Source organism: Metopolophium dirhodum, chromosome 9, assembly GCF_019925205.1.
Source record: "Metopolophium dirhodum isolate CAU chromosome 9, ASM1992520v1, whole genome shotgun sequence".
Lineage (NCBI taxonomy): Eukaryota > Metazoa > Arthropoda > Insecta > Hemiptera > Aphididae > Metopolophium > Metopolophium dirhodum.
The window spans coordinates 8,255,759-8,276,846 of record NC_083568.1 but is presented as its reverse complement, the minus strand read 5'-3'; the positions used below and the strand labels follow the sequence as shown (position 1 = coordinate 8,276,846).

The window sequence follows — 21,088 nt, the reverse complement described above, 5'->3', positions numbered from 1 at the left end:
TAATTTTTTTTTATAAGATAATGTACCTAATTAATAAAAAAATAAACCATTTCTGTTTAAATACTTCTAATAACCTATTATATTATTTGATAACTTATTATAAATGATAATAATATTTAAATTCATTTATTGGTATGCATATACTATGAATATTATAAGTGTAAAATAATACATAACTAATAAAAATGTATAAAATGGGTTTCAGTACCCAAATACACTTTTTTTTTTTTAATACATAAAGAATAAAATAATATAAAACAATCAATCGAGAGTAGACACAACCAGTTCAGCCACTCTTTCATCCATCGAACGCACAGTAAGTTGAATGGTAACACTATTTTCAGACAACGCTAATTTTGCTTGTGCAAGAACTTTACAGTTTCCTCGCATCATACCTAATAAAGAATCAATGATATAAATACATGAGTGTATTTGTGTAATTTAATATCTTACCAGCTAAATTCACTATATGTGATGATTTATTAGGTGGGTGTACATTCTCAGAATTGTTGGAAGCAGCCATTCCAAGGAATGATATAATTTGACTAACAGTATCTGATAAACCTCCAGAAGTTAATGGCAACGCAAAAGTTTCTTGTACTTCAAAACAAACATTCTTTGCTTCCTCCCATAAGGAGTCCCAATTTCCAACTTTCACTTTTAACATTTGATCTTTTAGTGTCATTTCAACATCTTCTAGCTACAATGGAAAAAAAAAACATATAATACCAATATCCAAATAGTGTATACTATAAGATAGTACAATAAATATATACATACCCTATAATCTTCTTGATAACCATCATCCTGAACTTCACCGGTCAAGGGATCACAGTCCTTAACAATAAATTTCATTTTGGCAGTAAAACTTGCTAAAAAAAAAAAAAAATTTGATGTACATAATACAAAAAATTTAAAAAAAAATTTACCAATAGCATCAACTGAGTCATCTGGAAATTTCAAATAAACATAAACATTGCCAGTTTCTTGATATTTTATTGAGGGACACTTAAATTCATTTAAATACTGGAAACCTTCACTTACATCCAGTGCAACTGAAATATCTTCTAAAATTTGGTCATCTAACGTGTTGGTGATTTCAAACTAAAATTATAAAATGTTTATTTCTCAGCAAGTAACAACAATAAAATATCGCTATACGTACTTGTAGAACCAAATGATGATTAAATATATGTTTAATACACCGCACAACATACTCAGTTTCTGGTTCAGTCAACATGGAAGGTTCGGAAGAACAGAAAAGTTTACCAGCGTCTAAACCAATCAGACTAGGCAATTTTTGGCCGTCCACATTTTCAACAGGTACTTCAACTATGTTTGAGTAAGCAAAAACATAGAACTTTAATTATATTTATTGAAACCAAAAATGTATAACTCAAAAGGTGAGATAATTAATTAATAAGAAATATATGTTATTACTTATTGCTAATAACTAATAATAATAACTAAATAATAATAATAATAAATAATAAATAATAAAGTTAAATTTAAAATTGCAATAAAAATAAGAAGGGATTAAACAGGTTCGAGGAAATTGGTTTATAACTAGCAGGGTAGAATCTTGACTTTGTTTCTTTCTCTTACAATATTACTGTGACCAAAATCATAATCTTAAATACCGGTTTAAAAAATCTTTTTCTACAAAGCAAAAATCAAATGTTAAAATTAATATTGATTTTAAATATTGTTATACTGCCATCATTATAGCATATAATATAAGTCAATCAGTGTAAGCTGGTTTAAAGTTCTTGATTTTGGCCAAATTTAAAATATTAGAAAAGAAAAATCTGAGTATTAGTAGTGAAATCAAATAAGGAATAATTAATAACTAAATAAATTAAAGTATAGTTATGCCATCTAGTTTTATATATATTTTATAACAATTACAAGTATTAAATTAAAACTTCTATTTCATGGTTGACAACTTAACCAAGTTAATCTATTTAAATTATAAGATTTGAATTTAAAATACATTATTACTTTAATATCATAATGGAATTTACCTGGTTTCACGGCATTATCAATATTCTGTTTTCTTGTTGGTTCTTGAGAAATATTTTTAACTACTATATCAACTGGTAATTCACTAAGATTAATACGTTCTTTTGTGGGATTTAAAACATAATCTTGACAAGTCTTCTCCAAAACTGGCAATGATACCTATTAAATATTATTTTTTTTAAGTTTAATTAGGCAATTAAAAAATGTATTATAGTTTTGTTTGTAAAAATTACATGCATGGGTTCTGACAAGTAATCTGTGATTAACTGTCGATTATTGGAACTCAATAATTGACTATAAAATGTTGCTCTATCCCTGACTTCATCATCAACGTCTAGACAACATCTCTTCAAAAGTACTTTTATACTATCGTGGAGCATTGCACAGTTAGCAGCATATTTAGCCATAGCTCCAACTGCTGCAGCTCTTACAACAGCTCCTTCTAATATCACTCTATTGTAAATGAACCTTATAAACCTAAAAAAGATAATTTTATTGAATATATTATTTTTGATGACATTTTTCTAGAAATACCTTGATGGTTGTTTTGTGCGAGGTCCTTCTTTACCCAATAGATGTAATATACGAACTGTCAAACTAGTATGCTCACAATCTTCAATAAACTCACAGAGGTGTGCTAACCCTAATCAAATATAAATAATAAGATAATTATAATCAGATATAAAATGGTATATAAAAATGTGTTACAAAACTTTTAAGTTAAAATCTATTCTCTATATCAGCAAGTCTCAATCTTTTTGAGGCTGCAATCCTCTTTAATGTCGCCAACATTTTTTTCAACCCTTTTAATACAGCATTAAAAAGTGTTTGTATAGGCAACCCTAAACAAATTGTTGGCAACACCCTCCTCCCAGTATAGAACATAGATATTTGACTCGGTGGGGGTAACAAACGGGTGTTGCCAGACAACCACCAGAAAAAACTGGTCGCCACTGACTGTGTTTCTTAACTTGAATAGAGTATAAATAACATTATCGAGGTAATAATTAATTTTATCTATAGATTTGGGTATGTATTTAGTTAATGTCAACCCATTATTGTCTAATTATGATGTAAATATTGTAAAACATATAATCTAAATACAACCAACCAATCTCTTTTGCTTCAGGGTTTTCTTCTATAATTGCTATAATCGTATCAGCTATTGATGCTTTGTATTCGAGTCCACCTTCTTCTCTTAGCATACCAGACAAAAAGTTCATCAAAACAGTGTGTTTACGAGGGAATTTTGAACATAATGCCCTTATAGCCTGAATATTTAATATTTATTGTTAAATATAATAACTCTTATATTAAAAAATAAATAATTATTACCTGAACAACAACAATTTTAAACTCATCGGAAATTTCATTAACAAATGTTGCAATTTGTTTCATCAGGCGATCCACTGATGCTTCAGCACCAGTTTTTAATAATGTTGTTATAGCTAAAGTGGCTACTGAACGATTAGAATCGCTAATTAGGTTCTCAAGATCCAAATTACAAGCAGTTACTGTACTTGGGTGTTCCATCGCAACCTTAAATAAAATATATAATATTAATATTTAATATGTTAGTTGAAATATTATTAAGAATTACTTTGTTAAGTGTTCGAACTGCAGCAAACCGTAGTGTTGGTTTAGCAGATGAGCAGAATAATTGTAACACAGACACAGCCGGTGCCAAATGCCTTGCTCCAGTACCACTCAAATGAACAATTGCATGTGCTGCTTCATATACGACAGTTTCTGATTTATGACGAATACACGATTCTACAAACTCAAACAACGGAGATTCAGATCGTGGAATAGTTTCTTCTTCTAATAGTTTACATGCCATTCGTATCTGAAAATAACAAATATTAATTTTAATACCTAATGGGACTTAAAATAAATTAACTATTATAATTACTTTAAAAACTACTTACCAACATGCAAACTGCAAATGGTGATTTCATATTTATTTTTGTAAGTTTAGCCACTAACTTTGTGACAGCTAAACGATCTGTTTTCCGAATGTGAAACAGTAGTCCTAATGCATGATATTGTACCATTACACTGTAATGTAAGAATTTATTAAGTAACTAAATAAAATAAAAGTTCAATTAAGTAAAATCAATATACTTGTCGGAATTTAAAGCCTCTTGAATTTCATTGAGTGAACGTTTGACAATGTCGGTAGCCGAAGTGTTTTTACACAAATGTAAACAGCTCACCAAAGCAGCACTGCTGATGCCAGGATTTTTGTCAACAATTGCTTGCTTCATATAACGTTCAATTGTTTGTAACATGGACACCTTAAAATAATATAACAACAGTAAAATATTTTTAGTAATTATATTATAATGTTCACTGTACATACATCAGTAATACTGCATAAAGCTCTAATAGCAGCTGCCCTATATGTATCTTCCTTTCCAGTCATATCTTTGGTCAAACTGGAAGTTACAATGATTACATCTTCTGCTATTCCACTTAGTTCCTAAGAATATTAAAAGTCATTATTACATTTAAAAGTATAAAGAAAATCATTTATAAAGTTCAACCTTAATTCCAAGATAAACCATTCTTCTTAATATAATATCACGCGATTGAAATAGTTTAGTCATGGCGAAAAATGTTTCAGTTGCTTCAGCTGTTCCAAGTTGTTCACCCTTAAATTTCAAGTTTAATTTCAAATTATTTTTAAAACAAAATGTAACTACAAGAGTGTTACATACCTGATTTATCATATACAATATCTTGGTGAGGATGTGTGTGCATTTTCTTGGATTAACAGGGGTGTCGTTGAACGTCCTTGCTTCCTGGAGAACACTGGTTTTTTCAAGATTCTGATACGGATTGCCTCCTTTAAAAACACATTTACTTTTACGTTTGAACATGATTGTTTAAGAATATTGATTTAAAAAGATGGGCAGCGAAGAAGAATTGTACAGTCAAGAATCATTCTGAAGAAAAGATGAAAAAAATACACATAACATGATGTGGGAACAGCAGTAGTAGATCAACGGTTTGTTTACACTATAACAACATAGAAAAACGACAGATGAATGTAGGTATGTGTCGCACAGTAAACGGTGGGGAAAAAATAAAAATAATAATAGCCAGGGACTTAAACACGCAGATAGCGTATGTTGTGGTGCGAGATAGATACTAGGCTTTGAGCGCAGAATGGAAACAAACCGTTACCGTCTTCTTCTTCCTTTTTGTCCCGTTTGAACGCCATTGAAGTGTGCTCGGCAAAACGGTCCCCGGTGTACTGGTACAACGATTCGAAACGGATGACGGCCAGACCAACTGCGTTTCGTCGACGGGCTAAAAGTTATACTACCGTTCTCTTCGGCAATCACGATCGCATAGTTTTCCGTCGGACCAGTCACGGAAATTATTATAATAATAATGTATTACAGAGAAAAAAGTTACAAACGTAATAGGTACACGGGCGCGGAGACACGTCACACACGTCACTCGGGAAAAGGCCTCGGTCCTTATCAGTAATCACGCGTTATCGCGTCCGTCGGACGGACTGCTAGTGTTTACCTACAAGAACGTAGCGACGGATTGCAGGCGCGACGGACGCGGTGGCGACGGCGGCCGGCCGGCCAATGGGGCGCCGCGTTTTTGTTGTCAACAGTCGACATGTTGTTTTCGAACCGTTGAGAGCACAGCGTTTATATTTATTTATTTATTTTATTATTTCGACGCCGACCGTTTTGCCGTGCGCTTGGCCCCAAGTTTTCGTGCTGTCACATATCCGTTTCCAGTCGTCCCGCACCAATTTCTTCACCGTTCCGGCCGAATTTCTCGCCACGTTACACTCCAAACAACTGACGACGCTGTGAGTATTAAATATAAAATAAAAAAAAATTAAACGCGTCGGCGTTTGTTTTAAATTTTTTTTTATTATTATTATTATTATCTGTCGGCGGGACCGGCGCGCGGAATCCGATCGATAATCGCCGTGCCGCGCGCGCGAATAATGGCGGGTAACGACGCCGTTGCGCGCCCAACGACCGCCGACCTACCGGCCGTCGGCGCGTCGCGGTTTTCATTTTCATCGTTCGTTTTGCGATTTTTGGCCGTCGCCCGTTCCGCGGGTTTTTTTTTTTTCGGTCGCCGGGGCTTCCGTCCGAAATGGACGCCGACGCCGGGTAATAATGGTGTCCGCCGTTGTGATCGATTTCCGTATCGATTTTCGACGTTTTAAGAATTACGGCGTCCGTAGCCCGGTAAGTCGCCTCGCGCGACGACGCGCGCGTCTTTTCGTCGGCGTTACCCATTTTTTTTTTTCATTTTCATTTCCATATCGAATTCCGATTTCCCTAATTCGTCGGGGCCGCGTGCACGCCAAACAATAATGAACCGATTTCTATGCGGCCTCCCATTGGTCGGTCGTGGAAAAAACGTTAAACGAAAAAAAAATAAAAATAAATAAAACAACCCCCTCCACGATGCCACCGATGCTTGGAGTGTGTATTGCATTGTGCATTTGTGCGGGAAGTGGTGCGCGTTTTTCGTTCGTCTGAGCTCGACTTGTCCGGTTCCGTTTCGTGTTTATGTTTTCCTCCACAGTATTTTTCTATTTTAATTTCGTGCGCTCCGTCTCTTTTTTCCACAAAAACACGTAGAGGTATTATTATTGACAAATATTATATTATTATTATTACGCGCGTATTTAATTAGATTAATGACCGTCTTTGATCGACAGACATTTGTTGTTTGTTCGAGGCGTGTAATGACTGCCCAAGATATTCAGTATTGTGTATTTTAATTTTCGATTCTTCAACGCAATTCTCGCGTTCGCATTTCAGCTAAAATTATTAAATTGACTTTTTTTTTTTTACGTCCTTTTTATTACTCATATATATATATACTGGGTGGGGCAAATCAAACAGTGCAGTTTTGAAAGGTTGGTACTTCACGTGTGGTGGGGATAGTACGATTATGGTGGTTTCATTTCGTCGGGCAGGCCATGCCGTTATTAGTCATTACCATGGTTTGGTCTGGTGAACAACGTGGCTTTGCCGTCCGTACATTTTTTGAAAATGGTCGATCGTTCGTCGCAACTCAGCGAGCGTTCCGGCTGCAGTTTAACCTTGCGCGTCATGATACCGTCCCTCACCGTAATGTTATCGCGAATTGGGTGCGTACATTTGAAGAAACTGGATCTACACTAAGACTTAGAGGTTCAGGAAGACCCAAAACGGTAAGAACACCTGAAAATTTGATAAGAGTGAGTGAAGCTTTTGTGCAGTCGCCTACGCGTTCTGCCCGGAAACATTCAATTGCATTGGGCATTTCTAATCGGTCAGTAAGGAGGATTTTGCACCAAGACTTATTCTTCCACCCCTACAAAATTATGATTGTCCAAGAGTTGAGTCCACCCGACTATGAAAATCGCATGAATTGCTCACAAGAAATGTTGAACCGGATCCATGTGAGGTCAACATTTTTCAGTAGTGACGAGGCTCACTTTCATCTCAGTGGGGCGGTGAATAAGCAAAATTTTCGCTATTGGGCAGAAAATAATCCACGGCAAATTCACGAGACACCTCTTCACTCTCCAAAAGTGACCGTGTGGTGTGCGATTTCAAAATTTGGGGTGATTGGGCCTTATTTTTTTGAGGAGAATGGACAAACCGTAACTGTCAACGCTGAACGTTACGTTTCCATGTTGGACAATTTTTTTGAACCTCAATTGGAAGAGTTAATGGAAGAAACAAATATGGGGGACATCTGGTTCCAACAGGACGGGGCTACAGCACATACTGCTCGAGTTTCAATGACGAAGCTGCGACAGATGTTCCCTACACATCTCGTCTCTCTGAGGGGTGATTTGAGGTGGCCTGCGCGCTCACCAGACTTGAGCATTTGTGATTTTTTCTTGTGGGGCTACCTGAAGGAAAAGGTTTTTAAACATCGGCCTCACACGTTGGAAGAACTCAAAGACCGAATTAGGGAGGAAATTGGCGCTATACCAGTCGAAATGTGTCAAAATGCGGCAGAAAATTTCAGAAATCGCCTTCATCAGTGTATCGCTGCTGGCGGCCATCATCTTTCTGATGTCATTTTTAAAACTTGATATATAAAACGGCATGATGTACTGAAAAAAATTAAATAAATATAATTTCTGTAAGTTGCGTAGTTTTTTTTTAATAGCCTTTCAAAACTGCACTGCCTGTTTCGCCCCACCCAGTATATATAATACAAACATTTTTATTTTTGTAACTTAGTATAATACATAATAATAATAATAGAAGAAAATTAATGACATATATTTTTAAATAGCTTTAGGCTATAATACTATTATCAATTGATTTTTTTTGTTGTACATAATATTTAGTGACCTATTTAATATAACTAAAAAATGTATTGTTTCATTTCTAGATGTCTGATTCAGAAGCTGTAGTAGAAAAGAGGCGTGGACGCCCAGCAAAAGACAAGTCTGAGGTAATTATCCTATTGTATTAAATTATTAATGTTCCTTAAATTGTATTAAGTATATACAAAGAATATTAAAAATGATATTTATTTGTTTTATCTTTAGGATTCTGTTAAAGAACCCAAGAAACGGGCACGTGAAGTTGAAAAGAAAGACAAAGATGTTGTAAAAAAGGACGAAGATGTTCCAGCAAAAAGAGGCAGAGGTCGTCCACCAAAGTCTGGGGCTTCCGCTGGAAAAAAAACTGACAAGCCTAAGGTATGCTAATAATATATTACTGTTATAATCATTCATTTAACAAATTATTTATTTTTCTTTTGTAGAGCAAGACTGGTAAACGTGGTCGCCCAAAGAAGAGTGACAAAAAAGAAAAGGAGGAATCTGCTGAAGAAGAAGACAGCAAAGAGGAAAATGAAGACGAAGATGACGAATAAGACACTACTTAGGATTAATCTCAATATTTTTGTGTTCCGTGTGCAGTGTGTCCTTAATTTAGATTGCATCAAAACAAATTTACATTTTTTTTGCCTAGACTAAGTACCTAATTTTATAACTGTATGCCCAGTATTTGTAGGCTTTAGCAACTCATTTAAATTAAAACTTCGATTAAGTTAGTATTGTTATACATTACTGTATTAATTAATTAATTAATAATTATGTAACGTCTAATTATACTTAAGAACTCATTTCCTAAATGGATTTCTTTTTTATTTTGTACCATTAATTTGTAAACAAACTTTTTTACTAATTTATAATATCTGAATTGTATCTTTATTATTAAAATATAAAAGTACTTGGATAATTATTTGTTTTTTTTCTTGTGGTGTCTAAAAAGATCTATTTTATATGACCTGTATAAACAAACAAAAGTTACATTATTAGTGTTTACTTTCACTGAAAACTATTTTTCGTTCAGATGTGATTGGTTATAATTGGAAGTTAGATGATTTTTGGACTTAACAATTTATTGAAGAGAATTTTGGTTTAGAGCATAACATATTATTTTATAAATGGTGTGAATAAAAAATCATATAAAAACTATTAACAGTCTTAATAATATTTTTACCAGTTACCATCATTAAGATATGCTAATTTTTATCTTGTCTCACATTAAAACTACTTATGGATTCATTGTAATCACAATTTACTTTTAAAAGTAACTATTAACCTAAAATAATATTCTTAAATGGTTACAATATTTGAAATATTTTGTCATTCATATTTTGCTTGAATACTTCACTCAAACATATTATTATGGCCTGCAATAAACATTTATTATTAAATAATTATACAAAGAAATCAAAATGTACATCTTTGTAAAAGGTACCAAGTATTAAATACAGTTAAAATGATTATAATCAATAGAAAAAATGAATTATAACTTTTTCATTTATTTTGATAATTTTGGATTTAGTATTAGTATTTAAGATGAGTAAAAAAAAAAAAAAAGACTGTTTTCTCATAATATATAATAATATGATTGTGGACCACATATCCAATAACCTATTTATTTAACATTATAGTATACAGAAAAAAAGAATTTAATTTTAATTTACTCATTTAAAAACCCTACTGTATTATGGAATTTAATTTTTTAAAGAAAATACCGTAAATTATAGTGTAAATGTATAATATTATGTAGTAAGTAGCTTTTCAAAAAGAAAAAAATTGCCCGTGATGTATAATGAATTTAGATAAAACGGATATTTTATTACAAAGTATAAAACTATAACAAAATAAGTATCAAGTAAGTAGTAACTTGTGGATACTACCAGTAAATTAAACTTTACTTAATCAAAGATATTACAGACATTAGTAAATTACCAAAAAAAGTATTATCCTGTTATATTATATTTATATGCCTAAATTCTACCCTGATCTATAGCAATACTATTAATTATTATTTACTAAATTACAAACATACTTACTTGAACTTTTTATACTTAAAAGTACCATATTATTTTAAAACCTGAGCTGATCAGTGAGCGATGAATGTCAGAAATCAGAATGATAATGTGTGTTTTTATTGTGCCTATTTACATGAATTAAGTAGTTGAAAAATGTTTCGATTTTTACTTTGGGGATAGTTTTTAGTAGAAAATTGGGTCTAGTTACTCTTCTTTGAGAGGAACAATTTTAAATTCTTAGCGTTTTTCAAATGAAAAAGAAAATTGTGGGAAAAACTGTAATCGTTACGCAAGACCAGTTTTCAACGAAATCCATATTGTTTTATTGGTAGGTTATAACTCAAAAACGAATATCCATAAATACTTAAAAATTTCACCAATGTTTTTTTAATAATTTACTGTGCAATAGCGTGCATGATGAAATTTAAAAACATTTTGAGCTATTTAGTTATTTAAGTATTTGAAATGTCCAATGTTTATGAATTGTATTAAATTTGAACTCAATGATATATCATTGCATAAGAAAAACAATTCTGAGCGAAGACAGTCAGTCAACCTATGATATTACTAAGTATATTTTATGATAATATTATTGTGAATAAAGTAATTCATATATTATAACTTATTTAAGTGGAACCCTGTTTTAAATTTTCCAATCCTTAGCTGTAAAAGTTGAACATTTTATTAATTTTTAACTACAAAATCATTTTAAAATTTGATAAATGTTGTCAACATTTGAACTTTAAATGCTTATAAAAAAAATTGTGTTTTTAATATTTTTCCACTGCTATTTAAGAAATATATCAGGAGCCTTGTATTAAATTTTCACGCATTATTACCCAACATATAAAATGTTGTTGACAATTATAGAAAAAAAATTGGAAACTGAAAATGTCTGTTAACAGCTCATAATCAGTCAAAATATTTTCGACATTTTATGGTGTATAGAAAATGAAAATATAAACATTCAGTCAAATTTTCATGTACAGTTATTTGTTTTTAAAGATAAATAATACACTTTTATTTCATAAAATAGTTGTAAACTTAAAAATATGGGTGGTGAGTACATAACCTTTTTAAAAGTCTATAGGTATATTTTAACGCATGTTATTTTTAATAATAATATTTTCTAGAATATATTATAGAATCTGGGTTCAATTAACTACCCCTATCAGAAATGGTAATGAATACAAAAATTAGGCGATTATTTCTGGTTTAGAAGTTGTCCGCAAAAAAACACTATTGACAACCACTCAGATTGTAAAAGAACGAGAATGAGTTTCTTTTTAAACCTACAGCTAATATTATTAAGTATATGTGGCATAAATATTTTACTGAGAAAATATGGGGAGGGAAAATATTATAAGCACATTGTACCCGTTCAAATACTTACACTTACAGCTAGAACTGTCGTAGCACCTGTCGGTAGGTATTGTAAGGTTAGAATGGTTGTTATGTATTTTGATTTTAGAATCTGAGGAGTGAATGTTGTTGTGTTTCCAATGATTTATGTTTTCTTATGTGAGCAAAAAAATGCTTCAATATTGAGGATGGTTTCTAGTAGATAATTAGATTTAGTTAGTTCTAAGGAAAGAATTCCTATTACTTTTCAAAATAATCTGGAAATTTTATAATCTTCTATTATAACATTTAACATTTTTTACTTTTTTATTGTGAAAGTTTATGCTTGGTCAGATATAATTGTAGTGATCCAAACAATTTCAAATGATTATTACAGTCACCTTCTCAATGATTTAGCTAACTCGAAACCTTCAATCATTGAATATAAATACTACTATTATTACAATATAAGTAATGAACTTTTTTATTTAGCTTTATGTCTTTGATTGACATAAACATTTATAGTTTATTTGTGGTATTTGACTGAGCTGGATATCCAATAACTAATAAGTATTTTTTAAAAAAAAGTTGGTTTTTTCCGCATTTCAAATTCTAGGCCCTTGTTAAGGGATCTCAATATTGAATTATTTGCATTTGTATTAAATTATTAAATGTCTAATTTTTTTTTTTAATGTCGTTGTAAGTTGTAATATATAATATATATTATAATTATAAATTATGGAAACAATTTTTGTGTCTGGAATATTCTTTATTAGAACCCCGTTGTCGGACGCTCATCAGAAGACATGTCTGACTGTCTGAGGTAATTATTCTATAATAATAGAATTAATTTTTATTATACATAGGTAACATTATGAATTGTATTATTTGTTTAATCATTAGGACAAAGATATTATAAGAGAGGAAAACTATATCCCAACAAAAAAAGAAGTCTACTGAAAAAAAAACACAGATAATCTTACCTAAAAATAAGGGAAAAAAATGTTTATTCTATAGTAATCATATAATTTGTAATCTAATTTTTTTGTTGAGAAAAACTAGTATTCTAAGAAGGTTCCAAAGAACAGCTGTATCCCCATTTTTTTTTTTTTTGTAACCCATATTAACTTAATTAAATAAAATCTGATATAACTAAATATTTGTCATTTGTGGATACTTCCATGAAACATGACGTATAACAGTCCACTTGTACAATTATTTAATGATTAAAAACTTATAGGTATTTTTAGAGAGGACTAAAACAGCAAACACATTGTCATCCACACTCTAATAATCATATATTTTTTTTTTAATATCAATTAATAGTATGTAAGAAAATGAATGGTTAAAATTGTAAATTTTATTACATGTCATTAGATTACATTGGTAAAAATACAATCCAATTTATTTAATTTATCTTAACTTAATAAAAAAAAAAAATGTATGTAGGATTATAAAAAGTGGATTAACCTTCATGCTGATCTGCAGTATCATTGTTCGCTAACCAAGATTCAAGTTGGTTAGTTATTGAACAGAATTTCTCCATAGTGAAAATCAGAACACGTCTAAAAGGAATCATTTCAGGATCTGATTCTACCCAGCTGCCAGCCAAGGCAGAACCCTTGTCATTTTGCACACAAAACTCAAACTTGTAATCTGCTGCCTGAAACAAATATAGAAAATAAATTTAATAGAACATATTCTATTTCTATTTTGTCATATGCCACTACAGTATGCGCTCTAACGCCATTGCCACTCTACAGCAATATTTAAATAATATTATATTCAAAGTGGTAGATGTAAAGTTGGTTTTAATAACAAATTAAATAATACTTGAAGTGTAGTGTAGTTAGTGTTATTAAAAATTATTATATTATCAATAGCATTGTCGTCGTTGTGTCATTTGTCAGTTATTACTTACAAATGTAGGCTTTTAAATTTAGTTCTTTTTAAAAATAATTAATAATTAGAAAAAAAATATTTAAATATTTGTGCCATGTCCCTTAAAAAAGGTGTTTAATGTGTTTATTGATTTCTTTTCACCACATTTCATAAGATACCTATAATAGCTGTAAATTATATTTATAAATATATAAAATTATATTACACTATCAAAATTACACTTTAAAAGCATATAAGGAGTTGTTCACTACATAATTTTTTACAAATTTTAACGTCAGTCATCCACATATTTTCTATTCTTTGAGTATGTGCATCAAGTACCATCATTGTAATAGGGAAGAAGACGACAATTGTTCCATAACTGCTAGTAGATCGCAATATGCGGTAGAGGGCACACCACAAAGATAGGCCATTAAATAAATAATTTTTCCTATTTACTTACTTTGTCAAAGAACTCCTCTTCACCATTTGACCATATTATTTCTGAGTTTTCAAAACTTTTGTTTCCCTTCTTATCGTTCTTCACTTTATACAGTTTGCATATCATAATAAAATAATCAAAATTGTATGATTGTTTCTTACATTTTAGCTTGAATATTTCCTTGCTGAAATTAAATTTATTATGTTGTACAAATACAATACAGTTTTTAAAACATAACAACACTTTACACTTATTATTAATATATTATTTGTATTTGTTAATTTTTAAGTAATAAATATAATAATACCAAAGGGCTTGAAATAATGGCACAGAAATAGCTGGAGGTATGTTGACGTATCTTTCGTTTATTAACAACCCAACTTGATTATCATCATCACTCAACAATCGGTTGACAAATAGTGTTGTGTCACTATCACTATGTTGGTTACTTAAGTCCAACATTAATTTATGTAAATTTTCTACACATTCACTTGCCTGTAACATGAATAATTCAGTATGAAATCAAATAGTAAATCAGAATATTAGTAACATTACCTTCTCTGTAATATTGATAACTGAAGTTATCCCAAACACTTGGTCGGCATCATCGTTATCATCATCATCGTCTTCCTCTTCATCATCCTCGTCAGTAACTTGCTAATTATAAAGTAATTACATTTTTACCAAAGCATGAAAATACATAATAGGTTACCTAACCTAACCTGACTTATGTGTCTTATACTAAAGAGGAAGCCACACTCGCATGTGTTGTATCCATCTTCAAACATACAACATAGCACATTTACAGATAATGTTTCTGCCTTTAAGTTGTATAACAGGTCAATAATTTATTGTATCATTAAAGGTTATTACACAAAATGGGAACTGCTGAACACAAATTTGCTATGTTGTACTTTTGTGTGGCGTTCTCTTGAATTATTAAACTATATACCTTTATAACTGAGCCAATGTTGGGTTGATGAATCAGTACCGAAGTCATATCAGACAGATTTACAGGAGCTTTTAAGAATAGTTGTTGTAATAACTGTTTAATACAATGATAATCTCTGATTTCTGGACTGCGGCCCTCAAATTCAACATCAATTGACTAAAATAAAAATAAACACAATCAGTTAACGCTAGGTATAACATTCAAAATGTGTATGGTGGTAATATTTTTGACAATATGTCAAAATTCACCTTTCTATTAACACAGAACTAAAATCGGTTTAATACTTTTACTACCTACAAGATCAGAAATATGTTTGTCGCATAATCAATTGTTCTCAAAAATGATGTCTAGCAATGAATAATAATATTGAAACTGCGTTATGAGAGGGATCGAGTATAATATTGTAGATATGTATTAATAACATTTTTGTGAACTAACTCAGCTCAGTGAATTCTACCTAGCAATTATCTAAATTCGGACTGGAAACCCAGCAACCATAATTAACAGTAATTGATGAACAAACTTTTTACAAGATACGATATTGTTGGAACATTATTATTTGTTGCTCACAATTAAGTCCTTGTTTTTTTTCGAAAGTTGTTTGATCCGAATCATCTACAATCAATCTTATTATCCCCTGCCGTACCGAGCCAGGGCCTTTGGCACATTATAATGAAATATTATAATATATGGGTTCGGTCCTACGGTTTAAAATTTTCAACGGGATTGTTAATAGATTTATACTCAACCATTTCATTAACAAGATCGTCGGGCCCTATGGGGGCCGGTTCGCTGCTCCCAGCCAGTGCACCTCGTTTCCTTGCCGGCTCCATGGTCGCGATACAATTTGTTTCTTCCAATTGGATTGCGTTTTTCGCTTGAAATAATTATCGTGCCACAGTAACTGTTTGTAATAAATGTAGGGTGTAGCCGGTGTATATAGTTAGGTATGCGTATACTGTAAGGTTGTTATACTTACTGCTTAAGACGTTTGCGGTTTGCTTCTCTCGACTCTCAGACCTCACAGTACAAACTACATCTTATCATAGAAATTTGCAAGATGCACGTCTCAACCTATAAACTAATGGACAGCGCTTAGAGAGAGAGAGAAAGAGAAGTCAAGGGTACGGTATGGAGTGAGTGAGAAAATAAACAGAGTAGTAAAATTTATACAGTTCCTTGTGCGGGCTCCTTCACTACTTCATGTTGTTTCTCTCTCAGTTATATATGGTTATATGGTTATATGATCGCCTACCATTGATGGTAGGGTGGAGTGCAATATGACGTCTATGGTCTCAACCGACTCAACCACTCCATCTGTGTTACAACCATGATTAGATACCGTGGTCACGACCATCCATTGATAACCATAGATATGCAATGACTATATTAGAAATATTCGTCTTCACGGCTAAATAATTGTTCTCTAGATTTAAATTATTTAAATTGTACCTACATTTATTGCTTTTTTTCTCCGAGACATTTCTAGCTTAAGGGTCCCAGTTTTTCAAATTTTCTACAATTCTATAAACTTTGAAAATTAAATTGTATATTTTAGTTGCCACCTCAGTTATAAGACTTTTCCACTAATCTACTACCCGATACCTATTTAGGGGGGGTTGATAAGGTGTATTTATCGAAAAAAATGACTACGGGAATAACTTTCAAGCTTTGTAGAATTGTCGGATTTTGATGATTATTTTTTTATCTGAGAGAAGAAGACTTCCTACAGCCCGCATCGATCTCTGATTTTGTAATTTATTTCAAATAATTGTATTAAAAAAATTGTAAAAAAAATGATTTTTATCTTGTATTTTTTTTAGACATATTATAAAGTTTGAGAATAAAATATTGAAAAACAGAGATTGATGCGGGCTGTAGAATATTTCCCTCTAGAAATTAAAAAAAAACTTATGAAATTTGGTTGATTTTACAAGGCGGTATCATTATTCCGCCGAGTGTATTTTTGATGACAAAATGGCATCGGCACCGGGCGCCTTAATATTAATTTGTATATAGATGTATAATGTATATAGATATTTTAATTTTATTGTGTTTGAATTCCAAATTTACATTAATACATTTAAATTCATTGGTCCAGTATACGACTTTGCTGGGTTATGGTTATGGTTATGGTAAATGGCCACTGCTAAATAATTTAAAACATTTAAAAGACATTACGTAATTTACAATCAATAACTGAATTTTGCATTACTTGCGTTTTAATATTTTGAAAAAAATGTTTTTCCATTTACTTTTTACCAGCTTACAATATTTATGCTGATCTAATTCAAAAATATTCTGTGATCGACTGAAAAGTCAAAAGTGTAAATGTGTTTAGTTTTCCATGTAAAAATAGGTATCGACAATCAATTATAGTGAATTATTGAATATGATTTACTATGTGGCTACGTCTATATGACTATAATTATTAGCTACAACTAGTGCTGTGAATTTGTAGGAAAGTGCATTTTTTTTTGTGATTGTGCTTTGTAAGTACATAATTTGAATTATGTAACTATAAATCCATTTTTTTTGCATTTCTAGGTCATATTTTCCTTTTTTAGTTAATTTTCCGGTATTTTTAATCAAATTCCGTCAATTGACATGTTTGAATAAAATATTTTTTTGTTTTTTTTTTGTCCAATGCAATAGTAATGACTAAAGATGAATAAGGTCCCACAATTAAATATATTTAAGTTTGTTTTATTATTTTAACAAAAAAAATTCAAAAATGTTTCATGTGAATAGCAAAATTATACAAAATTCAAATTCAATCAATATTTATATTATTATTTTTTTTTATTAAATAAACACATTTTTATACATGTAAAATGTAATGTACTAAAGTATAATATCCTATAATATAATAAATGTAAAAATTAAATTAAAAACCATTTTAAGTGAATTTTATACTACAGTTTTTTAGACATTTTTTGCATTTTAAGTGTATATTTTATTGCATTTTTTAATGTTTTTTAGTGCATTAAATTCAGAGCTCTGGTTAAAACTTATAAGTTTAATAATTTATTGCTGTGCATTGATCTTAATCCAAAATAATATAATTTTTATTTACCCCATAAAATATGTAGGTATGAAGTTATATTTTATGATATACAAAAGGGAAAATAAATGCTGATTATGTATTATTTTATTAGATGATAAATGAGTAGGTACCTATATTTATTTACATTTTATAACGATAAAAATATTTAGTGCATATGATGTTGCAATATTGTTATAAATATATAAATAAATATCCTTGGGGAATGTAAGCATTGTTACACAGTCATTAAACATTTAATGGTTACATGAACATAAAAATTATAATAGGTACCTTACCTACCTAAATCCTTATATTAATACAATTTTAAGGAATCTCAGAATGAATTTTAATCAACATAATAATTAATAACACAGATTATAAAAGACCTTTTTGATTTTAATAAGTTATAATATATTATTAAATATACATTACCTAATAAAAAAAATAACAAACACTGTATCATTTTAAATTCTTTGGAAAATCCGGTGAGTTGATTAATATAAATATTATTAATTTAATTCAACCGTAGATTCACCTTGCAATACCATATTATTTGAACGCATACATTAACTGTATGAGAAGAATGTCTTATATTATGGAATTTTATCTTTTTGGTGCTATTATTTTTCAATTTCTCAATTGCATTTATACAAAAAAAAACTTAAATTTTTTGATTAGAACCATGAACTATGAGTATAATACTCTAAGTCTAGAGGTCTATATAAGTTCTTGTTCAATGATTGGAACTAAGCATTTTGATTGCTATCTGATAGATATTTATTTAATAACAAATTTGTTATTACACTGTTAATAACAATAGCACAATTATAATTATTTTATTGCAAATAGAAATTATGACGATTGAATGACAAATAAAATACAAATATAACACCCATAAGTTAAAAATTAATTGGCTTTATATTTTCATGTTTATGAAGTAAATTGACAAATATCTAAGAATTAAAAAGATCTTAAATTTTGTTGAATGCAGCAATGTCCACGGATTGAACAAAATCTTCAAACTCTTGAATGGTTTCAGTAAGAGCATCGACAGATACTTTATCGTCTTCTACAATGCACATAATTTGGAGTTTCTTGATACCAAAAGCAATCTCAACTAATTTTGCTGTAATATAACAATATCAAATAAATATATATTCCAGAAATTATGTTTAGTTATATACTTACAAGCTCCCCACACTAAACCATCCATGGCAATGGTTCGGACCTGTGTTTCTAATTGTTTCATATCGGTTTCATCATCCCACGGTTTCACATCAAGTACAATGCTACTCTTGGCGATAATTACTTTTTTAGTGGCTTTCTTCTCAGCGTAAGCCTTTACTCTTTCTTGTTTGATACGTTCTTTTTCTTCATCCTGGAAAATACAATAAATAATCAATAAAAATAAGATACCAAATATTAGTTATATAATTATCATAAACAAATTCCTAATAAAAGCGATTTCGAAGGCTAAAATTGAAGAAAAACTATGAAATGGTATTAAAATGTAATTAAAATAGAGCAATATTATAACAGAGATAATGTGTGCATTGCAAGACTAATGTTTTTAAAATTTGAGCAGAAGTATCAGATGTACGCAATAAAATTATAGACTATTGCATTAGTAAAGCAATAGGTAAAATATCAGGTATATTTATATTTTATAAAAAAAATGCAATAGACGTACGTCTTCATCGTCGGAACCGAACAGATCTACATCATCATCGTCATCTGCAGGTTTTGGTGCGCTTGCCGGAGCCGATGAAAAGTCAGCTTTCTTTTTTGGGAACTGGGTTCGCTCTTTGTCGGTGAACGACTTGATGTGGTTGAACCACCTGAGCAAATTAGGAGTGATGGCATTGGGCGAAGTAACAGAGGCAAAAGTGTCAATGTCGGCCGTGGACGGTTCGTATCTGAAATGTGTATAGTAAAGAATATAAATACGTTTAACAGTAGGTACACCGTGTAAGTACATATGGTTTTTAGGTTAACCGCTTACCCGACAATGTAACTTTTCTTGCTCAAGTAGGCTTCGAGGAACTCTACGCCTGACGCAGTTTTAAAATCTATGATGGCCATCGTGTGTTTCCTAACGTGTTACGTCTGTCCAAAGTATTAATTATTTAGGAGGTTATGAATTTTTTGAAAATCAAAACTCAACACGTTACAAGTTTCGAGTAAGAAAAGAATGAGAAAAAAAGATTATCGCCAAACGCCAAGTCGCCAACGTTAGACATTGATAAGGACAGACTACGGAGAATTCAGTGGTATCACATTTTGTTCCAAAAATCAATTTTTCCAAGTGACACTTGTTCCAAAAAAATATTTGAAAATAGCACAGAACAATATACAATATATACAATTATACTTACCTACAACTTACAACTATAGGCAACTGTTGAATATATATACAATACTAGGTACTTACTAGCTGATCCCGTGCAGTTTGTTGCCCATAGAATTCTCATAAAATTATGCTGTGATTTTGCTATTCATCGTATTGCATATTCAATATTTTGTCGGAATTATTTAATAAAGATTTTGCTGTTCTTGCAAATATTAGTTCAAGATATTGACGATCAATGTTTTAAAGTTCAAGATTTTGCATTTTATTCATTTTTAATTACAAATTAATTATTCAATTTTAAATTTGATTATTTTTGTCAAAATTTGAACTTTACCTAAATGCTCATACAAAAAAATTGTGCCTAAATATTTTCAATATTTTTCAACTGCTATTGTAACAATATATCAGAAGCCTTGTATTAAATGTTCACACATTTTTACCCAACAAATAACATTTTATTGACAATTATAGAAAGACGTTCAATGTCTTGAAGTTCAAGATTTTGAAGGCCTCCCGCTCAGAAATGTTTTTCTTATACAATGATATGATTGATAAATGATATTATATCATTGAATTCAAATTTAACACCATACATTTCAGTGACCCACTTGTAAGCTACTGTTCTGCAGACTGACACCCACTTGCCACCTTTTTATTACATTGATGAGTTATTTTTTTTTACGTCCTTCATTACTTTACTCATTA

The 21,088-nt window shown here is 30.7% G+C and overlaps 5 protein-coding genes across 9 annotated transcripts; 2 read left to right on the top strand and 3 right to left on the bottom strand.

The window, feature by feature from the left end:
* Positions 1-110: 110 nt before the first annotated feature.
* On the bottom strand, positions 111-5,523 carry LOC132951579 (coatomer subunit gamma-2). Of its 4 annotated transcripts, none has more exons than XM_061023354.1 (17): positions 5,206-5,523; positions 4,743-4,870; positions 4,569-4,676; positions 4,385-4,504; positions 4,147-4,319; positions 3,951-4,080; positions 3,623-3,868; positions 3,358-3,561; positions 3,134-3,293; positions 2,557-2,665; positions 2,256-2,499; positions 2,025-2,181; positions 1,166-1,332; positions 930-1,104; positions 781-872; positions 454-700; positions 111-395 (listed from the first exon to the last, which is right to left on the bottom strand). In XM_061023354.1, exons 1-17 carry the CDS (start codon positions 5,246-5,248, stop codon positions 262-264), a joined length of 2,637 nt encoding a protein of 878 aa, XP_060879337.1. In that variant the 5' UTR covers positions 5,249-5,523; the 3' UTR covers positions 111-261. The 4 variants fall into 4 exon arrangements, with proteins under 4 accessions (XP_060879337.1, XP_060879338.1, XP_060879335.1 ...); XM_061023355.1 differs by having other exon boundaries at positions 5,212-5,523; XM_061023352.1 differs by having other exon boundaries at positions 781-1,104.
* A 184-nt stretch (positions 5,524-5,707) lies between these two features.
* Positions 5,708-9,266, top strand: LOC132951582 (high mobility group protein B2-like). Of its 2 annotated transcripts, none has more exons than XM_061023359.1 (4): positions 5,708-5,860; positions 8,410-8,472; positions 8,570-8,722; positions 8,788-9,266. In XM_061023359.1, exons 2-4 carry the CDS (start codon positions 8,410-8,412, stop codon positions 8,896-8,898), a joined length of 327 nt encoding a protein of 108 aa, XP_060879342.1. In that variant the 5' UTR covers positions 5,708-5,860; the 3' UTR covers positions 8,899-9,266. The 2 variants fall into 2 exon arrangements, with proteins under 2 accessions (XP_060879342.1, XP_060879343.1); XM_061023360.1 differs by lacking the exon at positions 5,708-5,860 and adding an exon at positions 6,494-6,652.
* LOC132952419 (uncharacterized) lies at positions 7,016-8,104 on the top strand. Its single transcript, XM_061024713.1, has one exon. It carries the CDS (start codon positions 7,016-7,018, stop codon positions 8,102-8,104), a length of 1,089 nt encoding a protein of 362 aa, XP_060880696.1.
* A 3,725-nt stretch (positions 9,267-12,991) lies between the features above and the next one.
* On the bottom strand, positions 12,992-16,169 carry LOC132952842 (protein BCCIP homolog). Its single transcript, XM_061025302.1, has 7 exons — positions 15,967-16,169; positions 15,737-15,891; positions 14,988-15,143; positions 14,591-14,692; positions 14,343-14,530; positions 14,057-14,219; positions 12,992-13,375 (listed from the first exon to the last, which is right to left on the bottom strand). Exons 2-7 carry the CDS (start codon positions 15,818-15,820, stop codon positions 13,178-13,180), a joined length of 891 nt encoding a protein of 296 aa, XP_060881285.1. The 5' UTR covers positions 15,821-15,891; positions 15,967-16,169; the 3' UTR covers positions 12,992-13,177.
* Positions 16,170-18,932: 2,763 nt separating this feature from the next.
* LOC132952783 (elongation factor 1-beta') lies at positions 18,933-20,251 on the bottom strand. The gene is made up of 4 exons (XM_061025211.1): positions 20,036-20,251; positions 19,724-19,949; positions 19,222-19,411; positions 18,933-19,159 (listed from the first exon to the last, which is right to left on the bottom strand). Exons 1-4 carry the CDS (start codon positions 20,113-20,115, stop codon positions 19,005-19,007), a joined length of 651 nt encoding a protein of 216 aa, XP_060881194.1. The 5' UTR covers positions 20,116-20,251; the 3' UTR covers positions 18,933-19,004.
* Positions 20,252-21,088: the final 837 nt, after the last annotated feature.

What these genes read in the sequence shown, in the direction of transcription:
- LOC132952783 (XM_061025211.1), bottom strand. Translation starts at nt 20,115, where the DNA reads ATGGCCATCATAGATTTTAAAACTGCGTCAGGCGTAGAGTTCCTCGAA. An exon ending in TCGGTTCCGACGATGAAGAC is followed by an intron (nt 19,412 to 19,723) that starts GTACGTCTATTG and finishes TGTATTTTCCAG; the next exon opens with GATGAAGAAAAAGAACGTAT. An exon ending in TGGTTTAGTGTGGGGAGCTT is followed by an intron (nt 19,160 to 19,221) that starts GTAAGTATATAA and finishes GTTATATTACAG; the next exon opens with CAAAATTAGTTGAGATTGCT.
- LOC132951579 (XM_061023352.1), bottom strand. Translation starts at nt 5,248, where the DNA reads ATGGCGTTCAAACGGGACAAAAAGGAAGAAGAAGACGGTAACG. An exon ending in CTTTATGCAGTATTACTGAT is followed by an intron (nt 4,320 to 4,384) that starts GTATGTACAGTG and finishes TATTATTTTAAG; the next exon opens with GTGTCCATGTTACAAACAAT. An exon ending in ATCATCATTTGGTTCTACAA is followed by an intron (nt 1,105 to 1,165) that starts GTACGTATAGCG and finishes TTATAATTTTAG; the next exon opens with TTTGAAATCACCAACACGTT.
- LOC132951582 (XM_061023359.1), top strand. Translation starts at nt 8,410, where the DNA reads ATGTCTGATTCAGAAGCTGTAGTAGAAAAGAGGCGTGGACGCCCAGCA. An exon ending in CAGCAAAAGACAAGTCTGAG is followed by an intron (nt 8,473 to 8,569) that starts GTAATTATCCTA and finishes TTTTATCTTTAG; the next exon opens with GATTCTGTTAAAGAACCCAA. An exon ending in AAAAAACTGACAAGCCTAAG is followed by an intron (nt 8,723 to 8,787) that starts GTATGCTAATAA and finishes TTTCTTTTGTAG; the next exon opens with AGCAAGACTGGTAAACGTGG.
- LOC132952842 (XM_061025302.1), bottom strand. Translation starts at nt 15,820, where the DNA reads ATGGAGCCGGCAAGGAAACGAGGTGCACTGGCTGGGAGCAGCGAACCG. An exon ending in ACGATCTTGTTAATGAAATG is followed by an intron (nt 15,144 to 15,736) that starts GTTGAGTATAAA and finishes TTTTTATTTTAG; the next exon opens with TCAATTGATGTTGAATTTGA. An exon ending in TTATCAATATTACAGAGAAG is followed by an intron (nt 14,531 to 14,590) that starts GTAATGTTACTA and finishes TTCATGTTACAG; the next exon opens with GCAAGTGAATGTGTAGAAAA.
- LOC132952419 (XM_061024713.1), top strand. Translation starts at nt 7,016, where the DNA reads ATGGTTTGGTCTGGTGAACAACGTGGCTTTGCCGTCCGTACATTTTTT.